The following is a 17,479-nucleotide window of genomic DNA, read 5'->3' on the forward strand; positions in this document are numbered from 1 at the left end:
GGAACAGAACCAAACTGCTTAAACTTCACAGTTAAAGAAGAATGTGGATGAACTGATCCAACCTTGCAGGCACAGGACAGTTTAAATCAGTGCGCCACTATGTGCAGGAGCGATCAACAGGCCTTGCCCACATCAGTGCCAACTGATCAGGAAAAACAGTCCTTCCAACACTGATAACTCGAGTGCACGTTCAGTTTACAAAGCGCTGGCAATGTGGTCTAAAAACAAGATGTAAAACCATCTGTGGGCTGATGATTATTATTATTATTATTATTATTATTATTATTATCATTATTGTAGATTTTTTCTTTATTATTATTTCTACTGCTGTTTTTTTACGTTGCTGATATCACTGTTAGTATGACTGTGAAAACGAGGAGAGAAGCGATGACCTGTGATGTTTCAGCAGGAGCACCCATCCTCCCTGAAACGAGAGATGAAGAATAAAAATGAAAAACGAGAAAGAGCCGTTGGGGGGGAAGCGAGCGGAAGGCCACCCTCTCCCGTTTAGCACGTTAGCCTTTAGCACGGCGTCGTGTTTTCTCAGCCCGCCGAAACGACCGTCGCGTCCGAAAAGGCGGTTTCCACGGCAACCACCAGCAAAATAAATAACGAAAAAGCGGACGCAGTAAGGGCTGGAGCGGGGTAAATAATTACCGGGGGCGGTTCAGGGCTCCGGTTCTCCTGAAATAACAAACGGCCAAGAGGGCGGCGCTACGCACACACGCGGGAGTCTGGGAGAAACCGAACCGAGCGAGCGGGGGTAAAGCAGGTCGCCTTGGTTACGGAGGAACCGCAGGCCGGCGTCACTGTCGGTTAGGGTTCAGAATGACCCCCGGGTGTTGAGTGTGTGTGTGTGAGTGTGAACTTGCGAGAGGGTGTGTGTGTGTGTGTGTGTGTGTGCATGTGTGTATGTTCACTGTGAGGTGTGCATGTCTGTATGCATGTGCATGTTATTGTGTATGCATGTAAAGTTTCTGTAGCTTTGACTGTTACAGTGAGTATGCATGTACACAACTATATACAGGACATGCTACTGCGTCTGTGTGTGTGCACGTGTGCGTCTACGTGTGTACATGTCTGTACGCTTGTGTGTGCATGTGCACGTATAAGTTTTCCCCAGGTGATCAGTGCCCTGAAGAGAGGTCTCCTAGCAACAGCGGCTGAGTCTCCTCACCTGTAGCTCCGGATCTCGTTTCATCATCTCTATTATGATGTAACAGCCGATGGAGTGACCAATCAGCACCAGCTTGGCCTCTCGGGGCACGTGCTCCCTCAGGAAGGCCAGCTTGTGTTCCACCTGCCCGTTCAGCCCAAACACGTCCTCGATCTGCATCCCGGGGGAACCTGCGAGAACAGGAAACCACAGAAGAAGAGTGCCACCCAATCAGTAGGGGAGAGACGGGCATACATGTATATGCAAAAGCCTGCGCACCCCTGGTCTAACAGCACGTTACAGTGAATCTCCAAGTGAAGAGAAGCTGACCTGACCTGTACATGGTACAAAAACACCTTCTTGCAAATTTAATGCATGATGACTGCTATTTATTTGCACTAATTACATATTCAAAATAAAATAAAAAACGTACAAATGAACGTGCAAAAGTTTGGGCACCCTGTCAGTTAGTACTTAGTAACACTTCCTTTAGAAGATCTATAGCCCCTTCCAAAATTTTCCCATAGCCAGCTAAATCTATTCTTGCTTTTTGGAATTTTTTTCCCCATGTCCTTGCATGCACCATGCATATTTGAGACTTCCCCGCAGATTTTCAATAATATTCAAGTCAGGGGACTATGACAGCGATTCCAAAACCTTCTTATTTCTTTCCTGTCAGTGCTTCATGGTTGATTTTGCGGTATACTTGGGATCGTTGGCTTTCCGAAAGATTCATTTGCAGCCAACTTTGAGCTTCCTTGGAGAGGAGGGGAACACACCGGGTTTCCGACAAAATGTCTTGGTACTTGCTGGACTTTCATTGACCTTAATAAGAGGCCCCAGGACCCACACAAGCAAAACAAACCTTGTTAACTGCAAAATTTCACCGTAGGTATGACGTCCTTTTCAACATGAGTGTGTCCGTTTGCTAATGCCAAACCCACCGCTGAAGTTTGGTCTCATCTGACCGTAAACACCCGGTTCCCATTGAATTTCCAGGGCTGAACGTTGATTGGATCCAGGTGGTACGGTCATCCGAGATCAAAACTGAGCTTTTTGGCCTGGCAACACCAGTGGTGGGTTTGGCATCGGAAGAGCGATGCTTACATGGAAAAGGGTGTCATGCCTACAGTGAAATATGACGATGGGGATTGCTGTTTTGCATCTATGGGTGCTGAGGCTGGTCCTTGTTAAGGTCAACGGTATTATGAACTCCAGCAAGAACCAACAAATGTAGCCCAAATACGTGGTATTCCCTCAGCAAGCTCAAACTTGGCCGCAAACTGATCTTTCAGTAAGCTAATGATCCCAAAGCATACCTCAAAATCAAGCATGAAGTACTAACAGGAAAGGAAGCTGAAAGTTTTAGAATGGCCATCAGAGTCCCCAGACTTGAATATTATTGAAAATCTGCGGGGGAAATCTTAAACACACACACAGTGCATGCAAGGACACCTAATATTCCTGAGCTACAAGAGTCCTGAAGGAAAGAGCGGGAAACACGTCCATGAGCAAGAGTAGTGAGAAATATTCGGAAGTTAAAAATGAGTAAAGAGGAGTTACTAAGGAAGTACTCACTGCCAGGGTGCTATGGTCACTTCAGTTTATTATTTTTTGTACTTTATTTATTGCCACCCTTTATTGTACAACTGAACAATATATATTATTAAATGATATTTATTAAATACTATTTATTATTTATGACAATTATATTTTTGGGTGATAATGAGATGAACACATATAACAACACACATTATTAATAATAATAATAATAATAATAATAATAATAATAATATAATAATAATAATAATAATTTCTGTTGACTTAGAGATTCATTTAAACATATGCTTTGACATGGGTGCCAAAACATTTGGAGCACAGATTCATAGCTGTACTACCGTTAGCTGAGGGGTGAACTATACCACAAGATCTTCTGCCAAAACATCAGCAGTAGTGTCACCAAGATGTCAAGGTTAAATGCCAGATCTATGGTGTACAGCGACATGAGTAAATGACAACTTGCTCTGAGTTTGATGATTCCTATTTTTAAAACGCATCAATTCACTTCTCCCGCAAATGTTTAATGTATTTCAAACTTGAAAATCATTTACCAAACATTACAACACTTCAGGTCGTCCAGCATCAAGGCAGAAACTACTGCCGTCGAGACACTTCTAGAATTTCTGCCGTGTTAAATAAAATAATAATAAAAAAATGACACTAAATTGGCATGACATTTTGTTATGTAGTAACTGACCAATAAAAGCTATTACCATGGTTACCGGATACACATGACTGACCCTGAGCAAGCTCATTGCAAATGAAGCGCAGAAGCTAATTAGGTTTCTGGACGCCTTCTCTTGTCCAGCTATAAAGCGGGTCATAAACCTGCATCCTCGGGAACAGTTTGCTTACCCCCCCCCCCCCGAGGCATTTCTACAGCATCGCATCACCTCCACCTTCAACCCGCCCCGCCCTTCTGCCGGCCATGTGACGCAGCGGGCGAAACGGAGCGGCTCGAACCTTCCGTCTCCCGGGTTACGGCGGAGAGGGTGGCCATCTGTGCAAACACGTTCGGTTCTGTTCGCCGGCCCGAGATTTCCACTTGCGTGACAGGGGGTGGGGGGGGGGGGCCCACGTGCGTTCGGCAAACAAAACATTTACGGCAGCCCGGTAAAAGCCTCGAATGGGTCGATTTGTGCTCATCTCCTAAAATATCCCAGCGTGCCCAGTAATGCAGCTGTCAGCGTAAATACGATGAATAAAACAAACACAGGTCATCATCGCTGTCATGAATTAATCTGAGCCCGCTAAGCATGCGTTTGAGAAAACAGCAACAAGTCCTTCCTGCTCAACACCTGTCTCTCTAACTCGGAGAAAAGGCTGCAATTCAGGCCACTGAGGATGCTATGGAGATGGAGACAGAAGCACAGCTTCAACTGCGCAGTCCTGACTGAGCAATCGACCCAAACACCGAAGTCGGTGACCAAACAAGCTGGAAGGTCCAGGCTTCAGAAAGTCCTGTGATGTGTTTCCCCCACCTCCTGGCTGAAGAATTGTGCCAAGCAGCAAATCCAGGTGATTGGAGCAAAATAATGGGGAGGGTTTTTACTTTCTGAACCTGGATGTTTCACCTCTGGTGGTGAGTCCAAAGTCTGGGGTGATATTTTCCCAGTGACCCCAAAAATTCCGAGGTGGAATTTTCTGGAAACATGGGATTCAAAGCCATTTACATTTAAGCATTTAGCATATGTTCTTATCCAGAGTTACTTACAAGGCTTAGATTCATTAAATATAATCCATTTATGAAGCTGGATATTTACCAGAGCAATTCAAGTCAAGAGCCGTGCTCAAGGGCACAACCGCAACGCTCCACCTGGGAATCGAACCCACAACCCACCGAGTTGTAAAGCCCGGTTCCGTAATAATCATCATGTTACTCATGCGGCCCGCAGTTAGCGGTAAAAAGGACACCGGGGGACCTGACGCCGCGTTTGCAGGAGGAAACGGGATGCCGTAGTTACCCAGAGACCTTACGGTCAGCCCTGGAACCTAGCACGCCCCCGCAAAACCAGCAGAGAGACATTAAACAGGGAGACACCAGGCTCACACCATGTGGTTCACCAAAAAAAAAAAAGAAGGGGCCCAAATGCGGCAGTTAACCAGATAAAAAGGGGGGGTGGGGGGTGGGGTCTGGCCCGGCGGTTAACCAGAGACGCCCTGAAGTAATAGCCTATAGACGATGGCGGTCATGACCTGGTAGAATGTACCGGAGAATAAGGGGCCTCTGGAATGATTGGTTAACCAGAGAATGGGATGTGGCAGCCGCCGATGACATGTGGTCGTCCGTGGAAGTTACCGGAGACAAAGGGCCCCGACGTGACGGTTAATGGCGGGGTTGGGGGGGTTGTGGGGTGGAAGGGTGGGGGGTGGGGGGACTGTGCTTGGCGTTCTCCAGCCGGTAATGCACTGTTCGCGAAAGCCCAGCGAAAGAAGAGAACCATGCCCGGCGAGTATTTGAGTAAATCTGTCATCGCGCTGTTTTTATGGGTAACCCCACTGCCAGCTGCCTCCTCTGGTTCTCCGGTCCGGTATGCAATAGGAGCTCATTCATCAGCGTGAAGCAGGGCCCTGACATAAGCCAGGCCCTCCCGCGCTGACCGCTGCAGGTCCGGCCCGACACCGGCCCCGCCCACAGGCCGCCCTCCTGGACCCAGACCCGAATCCTCCTCCCCTCCTCTCGGCTCACAGCTCTCAGTATCTAACCCTTTGAAGGGTAATGTTTTTTTAAATGTTTTTTTTTTTTCCTTTTCCCCAAAATTCTAAGGAAGTGTTCTAGAACCCCATTGCTTTCAGTTACCAGCAGGGACTGTTACATCAGCATTAGAATGCCCAGTAAAGAACATTCCAATCTAGAGCTCCATTGCTTTCGGCTACCAGTAGGGATTGTGACATCAGCATTAGAATGTTAAGTTAAGAACATTCTAATCTAGAACTCCATTGCTTTCGGTTACCAGTAGGGATTGTGACATCAGCATTAGAATGTTCAGTTAAGAGCATTCTGATCGCACATTTGTGACCTCACCCCCCTCAAAAGTTTTAAGAGGAGCCGAATCCAGACCCCGGCCCTCGTCCAGACGTCCGTCACTCACTCAAAGCGTCTCCTGGGCAACACTCAATCTCCCTGAGTAACAGTTTAAGGGTTGCTGGCCCCAAGCCCCTCCTAACCAGACGCTCGATCCAGGCATTGAGCAGACACTCTTATCCAGAGCAGCTAACAGGCTAAGCGCCTGTAATGGGGAGATAATGTGCACAGCAGGATCCCTGGTGTGAAATCAACTCTGAGTGTTTATACGAATCCAGCAGAGAAAATATGCATTCTGTTAAGAGTCCGTTTTACACGGAACATTTGGCTGTGTGGGTTTGATCACGTATCAAAACAGCAAATTGTAAGAGATCCTGTAATTTGGCGCGGCAGAGCAACTTCTTCTACAAAAACATTTTTTCATTAATTAAACACTTGGATGGAGCTTCAAACGGAAAGTGAGTGCTCCCTATTTCCAACGCTGGGAGTTTTGCGTCTTCGCTCTAAACTCACTGAGTGTCTGTAAACTGAATCCATACACGCTCCCTGCTGTTTTAACTCTCTTCTTCTGTTTGTAACGGAATGCGCTGTCGTTCGTGAAGCTCCCAGGCCATGTGATCGGCGCTGACCAATGGCTGACGTCCTGAATTACCATGGAAACCTGGAACTTTAACTTGTCTGCAATAGCAGTGTTTTGTGAATGAGGCCAAAACAATGGCAGTCGAAACAGATTGCAATAAATGTACCGGACACAAGAGTGAGCAAATCTCAGGGAGGAACAATGATCAAAAGAGGTCACGTCTTTCAATGTTGTTTGTATTGGCATTTAAAGAGAGAAGACCAAATCCTTCATTTGGAAAAATCTTTAAAGGTCACTTCGAGCTACGAGGCAGTCCACGTGTGTGACTTATTCAAACATCTTGATCTCATTTCTTCATTCATTTATTTCATTTTATTATTTTATTTTTTTTTTGCAAAAGGGCTTAAATTTCAGGTTTATTGAAACAATCCCCAGGTAAAGTTAGCCATCGGACAACGCTAAGGTTCCAAACCTGCTTCGAGTTTTCCGGTCCCTCGCCCCAACAGGTATCGCTCAACGCTGCGTTCAGAGCCATAATTCACTTCCCTTTATATTAAAATACCTGTGTAAATGAACTCCAACAGCAGGGGTCCAAGCGGCCACAAGATGGCCGCCGTAAGTCGTCCGTGCATGGATATGAAACGCGTGCGCTATGCTCCGCCCCCTGTCCTGACCGCGGGGTCATAAAATAGTCCCGGGCCTGACTGTGCAGGCAGGACGACTCTGAATGAGCATCAGGATACTAAAGACACTAAGGTCTGACGCCCGAACACCGGTCCTGAGCACCCGTAACACAAAAGGCTATGAGCTCCGGTGCTCCAGGCCACCGTCGCATCGGTCTTCCTTCACCCCACGTTCGGCCCTCAGGGACCAATAGTGCTGCTGGTTTACACTCCTCCCCTCTAAACAGGGACTAGTGGAGGGTAACCTCTGGCCAGTCAGTGACATTACTGGACTATGGACCGTCAGGCAGAAGGTAAACCAGCAGTACTACTGATCTTGAGGGCCAGATTGGAGTATCCCTGCCCTATGGTATTCAAAAAGAAATTGAAATCTCACAGGGCTATGTGTTGTTTTTTTTTGTTTTTTTTGCTTCTTTGCTTTTGGTGGTACGCTCAAATTTTTACCAATTATCCACTTGGCAAGCTTACTCCACTCAGCTGTTATAAAAAATGAATTACATCACAAAAACTGTTGTGGATGTAGCATTTCTTTTTGTTGACAATTCTGCTCCTGCTGTCCCCCTCTCAGCACAGAGTTAGCCTTCCCCAGGGCCCCACAACACCTCCTCAAACACAAGGGGTCTGTCCCGGAATGAGAGGCCATTTTGAGGCACCGTTGTCTCCATCAGCCTGATGTATACCACGGATACACTCACACGACATCTCAGACAGCAAGATTTGCTATTTTTTTTAATTGATCCGATCATGTTGTGTTCCTGTTTGTATATCAATATGGCGTCTCATTTCCAAGATTTAAACTTCAAGGGGCCACTATGCCGTCTGCTCGGATGTAATGAACTGCGCGTACCCATACGTTTGACCTTCGACCCCTACAGCGTGAGCCTTGCTCTGCTTGACCACCACTACATTAGATACGGGTGGTTGAGTGACGCAAAACCTATTTAACTCTGGACCAATGGTCTTTCAGGGCCCAACTGTGACAAAAAGACCTGAGAATAGACTGAGAGTTAGAAGTGCAATGTTGACTATTCAAAATGAATGCCGATTATTCATAATGTGACTGATGGACAATCCAAATTACGTTACCGATTCTCATGCACTCTCATTATCACAAAAATGACATGCTAATGATAAGCTGATCACATTTTATAGGTCTCTATTATCCACTCAAAGATATTGGTATGGCTGGGAAACACCCAATCACACACCTAATTACAATTAGGTGATTAGTTATACCCTCCAGACCTCCAGTACATCACTAGTGCGGTCCTGTTTCAATGATATGAGACTACACAATTAGCCTCTGATTGGGGTTTTTGGTTTCAGGTTTAACCATGCAAACTATACACCAGTGGTTCCCAACTCTGTTGCTGGAGATCTACTCTCCTGTAGGTTTTCATTTTAGACCTCAATTTGTTACACTTGATTTTCACTAATTAGCAGCTTAGCGAGATCTCTAGATTTTGAATGAGGTGTGCTTTGTTAGGGTTGGAGTGAAAACCTACAGGACGGTAGATCTCAAGGAACAGGGTTCGGGCAGCCCTGGAGTAGAAGGACTAGGAGGAAGAAGTCCAAACCTTAATGCAATGGTTCTCCAGAAAATATATTTAAAAAAAAATAATGATTCCAAAATAAATTCCAACATTTGAATCATATACTGTAAATTCCCATTCCAAAATGACTGGGAAGGCATATTCTTTCCGAAAGCTTCTGGTTAGCTTTTTGGTTCGTGTCAAATGACACACGATACGAGTTCTTTCCACTGTGGATACCGCAAAACCCCCAAAAATTCCAAATCCCCCCCCAAAAAATGTGTCAGGTGTATTGGTACCATAACTTCATTAAATGATGTTTTGGAATTGTTTGATTCTGGACACAAATAACTGTATTCAGAAACTATCCAGTACAACAAAAAAAAACAAAACATAAAAGGCGTGAATAAATGGCAGAAAAATGTGAGTGTTAATAAGAAGCAACTGGTGCAGCCTTTTGCAAACCTGCTGTTGGCTCTAATTGCAAGTGCAAATTCTCCATCTTAACTCACCGTGACCACAAAGACAAAAGGAACTGGTTAAAAGCTGAAGGAACGGGGAGCTCTGGTTATTTGGCCCCACAGCGGGACTCGCAAAAAGAAAAGAAAAGGGAGAAAGAAAAACAAGAAACTTTAAAAGCTGGTCTTTTCTTACCCCCGTCAGCTGGGACAAATCGTGCGGAGACAAAGACCAGAGAGGGATCCTTTTTACTTGGTCATTTTATCCGCTTCTTTCATTTGCCGTCGCCCCCTTTAGCGGTTTGAGCGGCTGAGCTTGTCACGCCGTTTCTCCATGCCTGGTTCCAGATCCCGGGAATCTTAGGGAACACCGGGGAATTTTAGGGAACGCTGGGGAATCTTAGGGAACGCCGGGGAATCTTAGGGAATGCCAGGAAATCTTAGGGAACGCCGGGGAATCTTAGGGAATGCTGGGGAATCTTAGGGAACACCGGGGAATGCTGGTGAATCTTAGGGAACACCGGGGAATCTTAAGGAACGTCGGAAAGTCTTAGGGAATACCGGGGAATCTTAGGGAATGCCGCTTCGGTCCCATCAGAAGGAATAATAACAACGGCGTGAAATATGGAGCAGGCAGGCAAGGCAAGGCCTCGGGAACGCCAGGGCACACTTCCGAAAAGCCGGTTCCCGAGATTTACGATCCCTGACCCGATGCTAAACCTTCCAGTACTCCGGGGGATAGTCCTTAAGATTCTTTTTAAACATGGTTAATTAGCTTCTTTCTTTGAGTACATGGACTCAGGTTACAAAAAACTAGGAGCCTTGCCAAGAGAAAATGTCACGCTGTATTTCAGGGGCAGAGAGAGAGGGAAAAAAACAGCACTGCATGGGTATTAGACGCGATTTATCAGTTGGCAGCGCACACAGGTTTTTTTTCTTTTTTTACTTTTTTCTTAGGGGGGGGGGGGGGGGATTTGACATGACTATGGTTTTGTTTCTTTTTTTTACGGCTTTCGAACCATCACAAATCCCCACTTGCCACGCTGTTCTTTCTTTTCTCCCCGATCTGGAGCGACGCACTTAAAAAAAACCCGAGCTTGACACGAGAGATGTTTTCTTTTTTTTTTTTTTTTTTTGAAAGTTGCCCACTTAACGCGGCGACCTGCTCTCCTTCGCCCCGGCGAGCCTCGCTGTAATCCGCGCGCGGGGGGGGGTCACGCGCAGGAGCGCTGAAGGAAACCCAAGCTGCCTACTGATACTACGGGGCGAAAACCACGAAGGAAAGCTGACATTGCGACAAGTGCCGTTTGCCAGACGGCACATCCAAGCTAAACAGAGAGATGCAATGTTGAAATATAGGTCCCGAACAAACACCATTATAATTATTAATTGCGAAAACAACAAGGCTATCCGTTGCAGGGCGTTACAATTCAACAGCAGGCCGCACGGGCGAAATCCCACGGTCCATATCGAAGAGCTACGGAACTCAAGACCGGTTCCAAATAAGAAGGGTCTCTTATTTATTATTTATGACACAGAGGAGAATGTTTTTTTCTTCCATTTTTTTGTTTGGAGAAGGACTGCCTCTCTGCCATGTTTGCATTGCTCCAGGTCAGTAGGAAGGCTAACACTTGTTAAATGGCCCTTGTGCTGCCTATTTTCCCACTGTCTTCCACCAACACCCTGAAACCAGACGATGAGACATCCAGCCGTTAAAGCCAAGAGTGGAACAGCCCAAGTCTGAGCCCTGGAAAATTAGCTTGTGTGTGTGTGTGTGTGAGTGTGTGTGGGAGTGTGCGTTTGTGTGTGGGCGTGGGAGAGTATAGGCATGAGTGCATGTGTGTAAGCGTGCATGCGTGCGTGCGAGCGTGCATGTGTGCAAGCGTGTGTGCGTGTGAGCGTGCATGTATGCAAGCGTGTGTGCGTGGGAGCGTGCATGTATGCAAGCGTGGCTGTGTGTGAGCGTGCATGTATGCAAGCGTGCGTGTGTGTGAGCGTGCATGTATGCAAGCGTGCGTGCGTGGGAGCGTGCATGTATGCAAGCGTGGCTGTGTGTGAGCGTGCATGTATGCAAGCGTGTGATCGTGTGAGCGTGCATGTATGCAAGCGTGCGTGCGTGTGAGCGTGCATGTATGCAAGCGTGGCTGTGTGTAAGCGTGCATGTATGCAAGCGTGCATGCGTGTGAGCGTGCATGTATGCAAGCATGCGTGCGTTCATGTGCATGTAAACCCTTCCTGCAAAGAGGAATCTTTAAACTCTTTCTACCTCCAGACATGATACTCAGTACATAAGACCATTACATGCTCTTACCACACTCTGATCTGCAGACCAACTGACACCACGATGACTCCACACTACCACGCTGAAGGGGCCAGTGATTTAAAGGTCAGCCTCTTGAGGGGATAAATGTCAAGATGCACACACACTGACACGCTGCTGCTAAACTATGTATAAAAAAAAAAACAACTCAATGCAATGAACAAACTTAATCAGTACAGTCAAATTTGCAGGAGGGACTAAAAGTTTTTCACCAAAGATACCAGGGCAAAAATAAATTTTAAAAAAACCTCAGAGGGTGGTTTGAAGTCATTCAATAATGATTGCATCATAAATGTAATGTGTTTACTCAGCTAACACTCAAACACAGAGGTACCGGTTCTCTGTGTGAATCCAGGGTTTCCAGACCAAACACACTCTAATGTGATTCACGCGATTCACTCCCTGTTTCAAGCAAAATATTTGCGGAGTATTAAATACATCAGACCTGCGTGGCGCATGGTGTGCCAGATGTTATCGCCACTCCCGCTCGCTGTTGAAAAAGGCATTATATGACCTAAAGTTGAAAAGCAAATGTGTGTTCTTGAGAGGTTTTAGGCAAGACGTCCAATAAAATCCTCGCCTGGCTATGATTGCATCACGAGGCATTAACTGTTTACTTTGCCAACGCCTTTTTCTTTTTTCCAGGGTTACTCAGAATTCCCCGCATTTGGAGGGTTTTTAAATGAAGTGCCATGAAATATGGCACACAGCTCTCTTATTGTGTATGACATATATAACAGTTTTAACTCTCCTTTTTTCCCCTATTCTGGCAACCCTCAAGGACCTTATGAAAGTTGAGTTGTGCACTACATTTTAAGTACAAGGAGGGGAAACCTGCAAATCCACAGCCCCCCCCCCCCACCACACACACACAGTCCCCCATGCCCCCCTCACCCAGAAGTTTTTGGTGATGTAACCATTTTCCATAATCTTATTAGTTCAGCTTTGGACAAGCCAGACATTAATAATGGATTTCCACAGGATTTTACCTTTAATTCCTGAGGCAACCATACTATTTTGATGGGGTAGCAATAACAGCCTTGTGTCCCCAGAAAATGGCAGGAAAATAAAAACAATGTGCCCCCCCCACCCCCGACACTTTTCCTCGGCTGTTTCCAGGACTGGGCAGTGAGGAGCCAAAATGGCTGCCAAACTGTCCTCGGGTGTACTGTATGAGCTGGTCACAGGGTTAGCACGTTAGCAAAGAAGAGCGGCTAAAACACTAAAATCCGCATCTTGGGTTAGTCGGCTAATACCTGACTAAGGGTAGTTGCACACATGCTGAGAAATGAAATAGAGATGTATTAAAAGAAGGTTGTGAAGCTATTTTAGTTAAGAAGCAGAGTTGAGCTCAGTCTTGTGTGAAGCGGTAGGTTTAAAAAATTTACAAGACTGATGGAATTAAAAATTACAATCAATGTTTTTTTTTTTTTTTTTTTTTTTAATTTTTAAAATTTTTTATCTCCTTACTAAGAAAAGTGACAGCCGGCTTTGTCACAGAGATGCATGATGCTTCAACTGAAAGGCCATTTGCGTGCTAATAAAACTGGGAAACTAAAAATGGAAACAGACAGACAGACACAAAGATAGATAAATAGATAGAGCATCATATATAGACATACAGACAGACAGAGGTAATAACATAATGAACATATGAATAAATGAACTATATACACTCAAGAGTTTTCTCTAATAACTGTAGGAAGGTACATGAGGTGTGACATCCCAAAAACAAGGTGCACGTCGCAGGCGTACCCCAACGTGGATCTGACCTTCCCCCCTGCCCCCGCCCCCCCCGCCCGCCCCCGGCCGCAGCCCCGCAGCCTGGAGCCAGATGTGGAGATAAGGGAGGCAGCAGGCCTAACACGGGCCACAGTGGGAGAGGCATACCAGTGCTGGCTCGGGGAGGTACCAAACCTGGGGAGAGGCGGTGGGGCGATTTGGGGAGGGGGGGGGGCGGGGGGGGCAAGGTGTTCAAACTCAAGTGTTTCACATCCCACACATAATCCATTCAGTTAAACGCAGCACAGCTGGGGACGGGGGGGTGGGGGGGGGGGGTGGGGGGGTGGGGGGATAAGGGGGTGTTGGGGTTGGGGTCTGTGGGGAGAGCAGAAGAGATAACGGAACGATGCTTCTTCTCCTGACCTCTCTCTCACTCTCTCTCTTTTTAAAGGGCACTGCCTCTATGGGCACACAGCTGGACTTCATTAGAGGGTGTGGGGGAGGGGGATCAGCTGTGAACCCCCCCCCCCCCCCAAATCCTGCATCAAGCACAGTTAATCCCCACTCCATCACTGCACCCCTCACAACCTTCCAGTACTCCAGAAAACATGAACAATATTGGAAAAAGTGACAGGAGAGAAGAGAGGAGATTCCCAGTACAGCCAACACAGTATCCCATGATGCACCACCAACACCCAACCAGACTTCCATGGCAAAACTTAGGAAGTCTTGAAATCCAAGTATTTAGCCGACACACACACACACCCAACACACACACACACACATGCATGTATGCGCACAAGCGCCTGGAACAAACCACAGTTTTCCCACTGCACACAACCTTAGGTGGGTAACACAGTCCAAGCCAAAGTGTACATACGTGTAACAGTGTCAGGGACACTGACCCCAGGCATACAGAAAAGCGGAGGAAACAGTAAAACTGCAGCCACAACCGATCTACTCCGCGGCAGTTTCCTCACTACAAGCTGCAGGAGCCTCAGCAGGCTGGAAAAGGTCTACGGCGGCCATGTTGGCTCCAGCCAGTGGTCTCGTTTGGCAGTATCCATATCTCTGCATCATTAAAGGTGATGGATTCAGCACACTGTACGATATAATACCACAGTGTTGCACAACCCCATCCGCCCCCATCCACCAGCCTTCACCAACGTTAGCACCCCTTCATTACAAAAGCATATGATTTCCTGCCAGGTCTTAGTCAACACACACACACACACACACAAACACTCACATACACACACGTACCTACACATACACACACACACACGCACACAAACACTCACATACACACACACGTGCACACACACACACACACGCACACAAACACTCACATACACACACGTACCTCACACACACACACACACACACACACACACACACGCACACACACATACACACAAACTCACATACACACACACGCACACATACACACACACACACACACACATCACATACACACACACACACACACACACACACACACTCACATACACACATACACACACGTACCTACACACACACACACACACACACCACACACACATACACACAAACTCACATACACACACACACACACATAACCACAGACACACACGCACACACCCACACACACACACACACACAGGCAGAGACACACACACACACACACACACACACACTCACATACACACACGTACCTACACACACACACACACGCACACTTACATACACACACACACACACACTCACATTCACACGGACATACATACACAAACACACACACACACTCACATTCACACAGACATACATACAAAAACACACACACACACACACACTCACACACACACAGACACATACATATAAACACACACACACACAAGCACATATGCAAGCGCACATACGAGCACATGCACACACACACACATACACAAGCACGTGCACTTACAAATGCACACACACACACACACACACACACACAAAACAATGAAGTCAAAGCCTTCCAGTAACTGTGACACACGGATATCAGAAATAACTCCTCTTCTTGAAGACATGGTAATTTCATTTTCGAGCTCCGACCCAGAACATAGGAGAATTTCGATTTCCAAGAATGAGTAACATTTAAAAAAAAAAAAAAACCCAGGACTGAGCAAGGTCTGTCTTCTCACCTTTCTCTCTGGAGTTAGTCACACTCAGTCCAGGCATGAGAAATGTGAACATGAGACTCGAACAGCCTTTTCATTTAATCAGTACAAACCACCAAGTACAGGACATGCAGAACAAAATCGCCCCCCCCCTCCCCCCCAATACCATCAGTGTCATAAACAATCCCTGTATTTCCAGAAATACAGCTTTCCAGGAAATGAGATTAAACTTATAATTACACACAATTTAGTTCTGTTTTGCTTTGAATAAATCTGATTAATCACAGAGCTTCGAAACACTGACAGCACACAAGTGACGATGCGAGCTGTCCATTCATGTATTTAACTCAAAAACATGCAATAAAAGATTTTTTTTTTATGGCACCAGGGACACACTATATACCATACAACGACAAACTTCATATTACCGGTCTTTAGGATTTAGTTTTTATTACGATTTACAGTATCTCCTGAACCACCTGTGAAAATCCCACAGTTTGTTTGTGCTTTCTTTCAGCCATGTTCGTTCAGTGGCCTTCTCTGGTTTCCGAGTCTCCAGGGATTTGGGATTCAATCGCACCATGCCGACCCCAACCCCCCCCCCCCCGTTCCTCCAGCGACCGTGTTTACTTAACTTTACAGAGAGGGCAGTGTTGGTTCACTGGCCTGAACTGCATTAGCCTACCTTTATTCAGCCTGATAACGACCCTATTAGGACCACCCAACCAATCCCACTGGAAGAGCAACCAGGCAGCGACGCTCTGTTAGACCCCCCCACCTCAAAAACCCTTCGACCCGCGCCCCCCCCCCCCCGGGACCTGAGCCTTAACGCGCTTAACCCTAAACAAACTTCCTGCGACTGACTCCTGAACGCTTTCAAGCGCGGGATGCATCACCTGCTCCAAAAAAACACCCCCCCCCCCCCCAAAAGAAAACCTCCCTGACAGACACCCCCCCTTTTCCTGCTTCCTTCATTCTGCCCAATGTCGAGATTTATCTTTCAGACGACTGTGTAAAAACTTACACAGGCCTGTGCTGTAAAAACTGAGAATGGCTTTACACTTGTACAGACGAAGTGTAGCACAGTGGGTAAGGAACTGGGCTTGTAACCGAAAGGTCGCAGGTTCGATTCCCGGGTAAGGACACTGCCGTTATACCCTTGAGCAAGGTACTTAACCTGCATTGCTTCAGTGTATATCCAGCTGTATAAATGGATACAATGTAAAATGCTATGTAAAAAAGTTGTGTAAGTTGCTCTGGATAAGAGCGTCTGCTAAATGCCTGTAATGTAATGTAATGTAAAGTGTACGGTTTCTCAGGTACTACGCCGCAATGCGGTGATTCGAAAAGAAGGTTAACTCTCCATCCACTTCGCCCTCTCAGAGATAATTTCCTTTCGTACACAGGACTGCGGAGGCCGATGACTGCATCCTAAAAAACCGCAGGCCTCCTTCGGGTGGGAACGTCCCGCATTTAACACCTCACAACCGGGTACGGTCTCTGTCTTTCGGGGGGGGGAGAACGCGTGCCGATTGGACGGAGTCCGTCCCGTCCAGTTAATGCGCCCCCCCCGCGCGAGAGCGAAAAGCCTGCGCTCGAAGAAGAGACGCAGACGACGAAACCGGAGGAACGGACGAGCGGACGCCGCGGTGTTTCCCGGCGGTTTCTCCGTCTCCCACGGCAACATCGGCGGGGATTAACAGAGGAAAAAAAAAGTTGGGGGAGGCCGGCTGGTTTTGAAAAAAAAAGAAGAAGAATAAACAAGAAAAGACAACTTTTGCCGTGTGTGGCCCGAAACAGGAAGCGCGTTACGCGTGCTGCAAAGCGTTAGCGGCCAGACGAGCGCAGGGCTAACCGCACGCTCGCGGCGGGCGCTCCCGGATCCGCGGCGCTCGCGCGTTCGCTTTCGATCGGCGAAGCGGTTCGTCAAAAACCAGCGCTGACTGCTCCCGTGCCCCCGCGCTGTTTCCAAAAAAAAAAACCGCAGGGCTTCGGAATTCCCAGAGAGAAGACCGGAGCGACTGAGACAAGGGGAAAAAAAAAAGAAAAAAGAAAGGATAGAAAAAGAGCCGGGGTGTTTATGTGCGTGCGTAACCTGCGGGGTCAGTGAAGGTTCTCTTTCAAACACGCGAGCCTATAAAAAGAACATAACTCCGTTAAAGACGAGGTAAAAGGAGATTTACGAGCGTAAAATAAAAAAAAAGGAACGCGCGCAGGTTTGTACATTTCGGACACGACCCAAATCCAAGCGCTCGTTCGTCGGGCCGATTCGCCCTCATCAGGTACGACCGGTATTACCCGTAAA

General features: G+C 46.9%; 1 protein-coding gene across 2 annotated transcripts in view; it reads right to left on the reverse strand.

Annotated features, from left to right (window-relative positions):
• Positions 1 to 17,479, reverse strand: part of ldah (lipid droplet associated hydrolase) — a 92,780-nt gene that overhangs the window by 35,737 nt on the left and 39,564 nt on the right. For both annotated transcript variants that reach the window (XM_064303440.1, XM_064303431.1), the window contains one exon: positions 1,178 to 1,347. In XM_064303440.1, the coding sequence (XP_064159510.1) occupies positions 1,178 to 1,347 (170 nt within the window). The remainder of the gene's footprint in view (positions 1 to 1,177; positions 1,348 to 17,479) is intronic.

This window comes from Anguilla rostrata, chromosome 1, assembly GCF_018555375.3.
Source record: "Anguilla rostrata isolate EN2019 chromosome 1, ASM1855537v3, whole genome shotgun sequence".
Classification (NCBI taxonomy): Eukaryota; Metazoa; Chordata; class Actinopteri; order Anguilliformes; family Anguillidae; genus Anguilla; species Anguilla rostrata.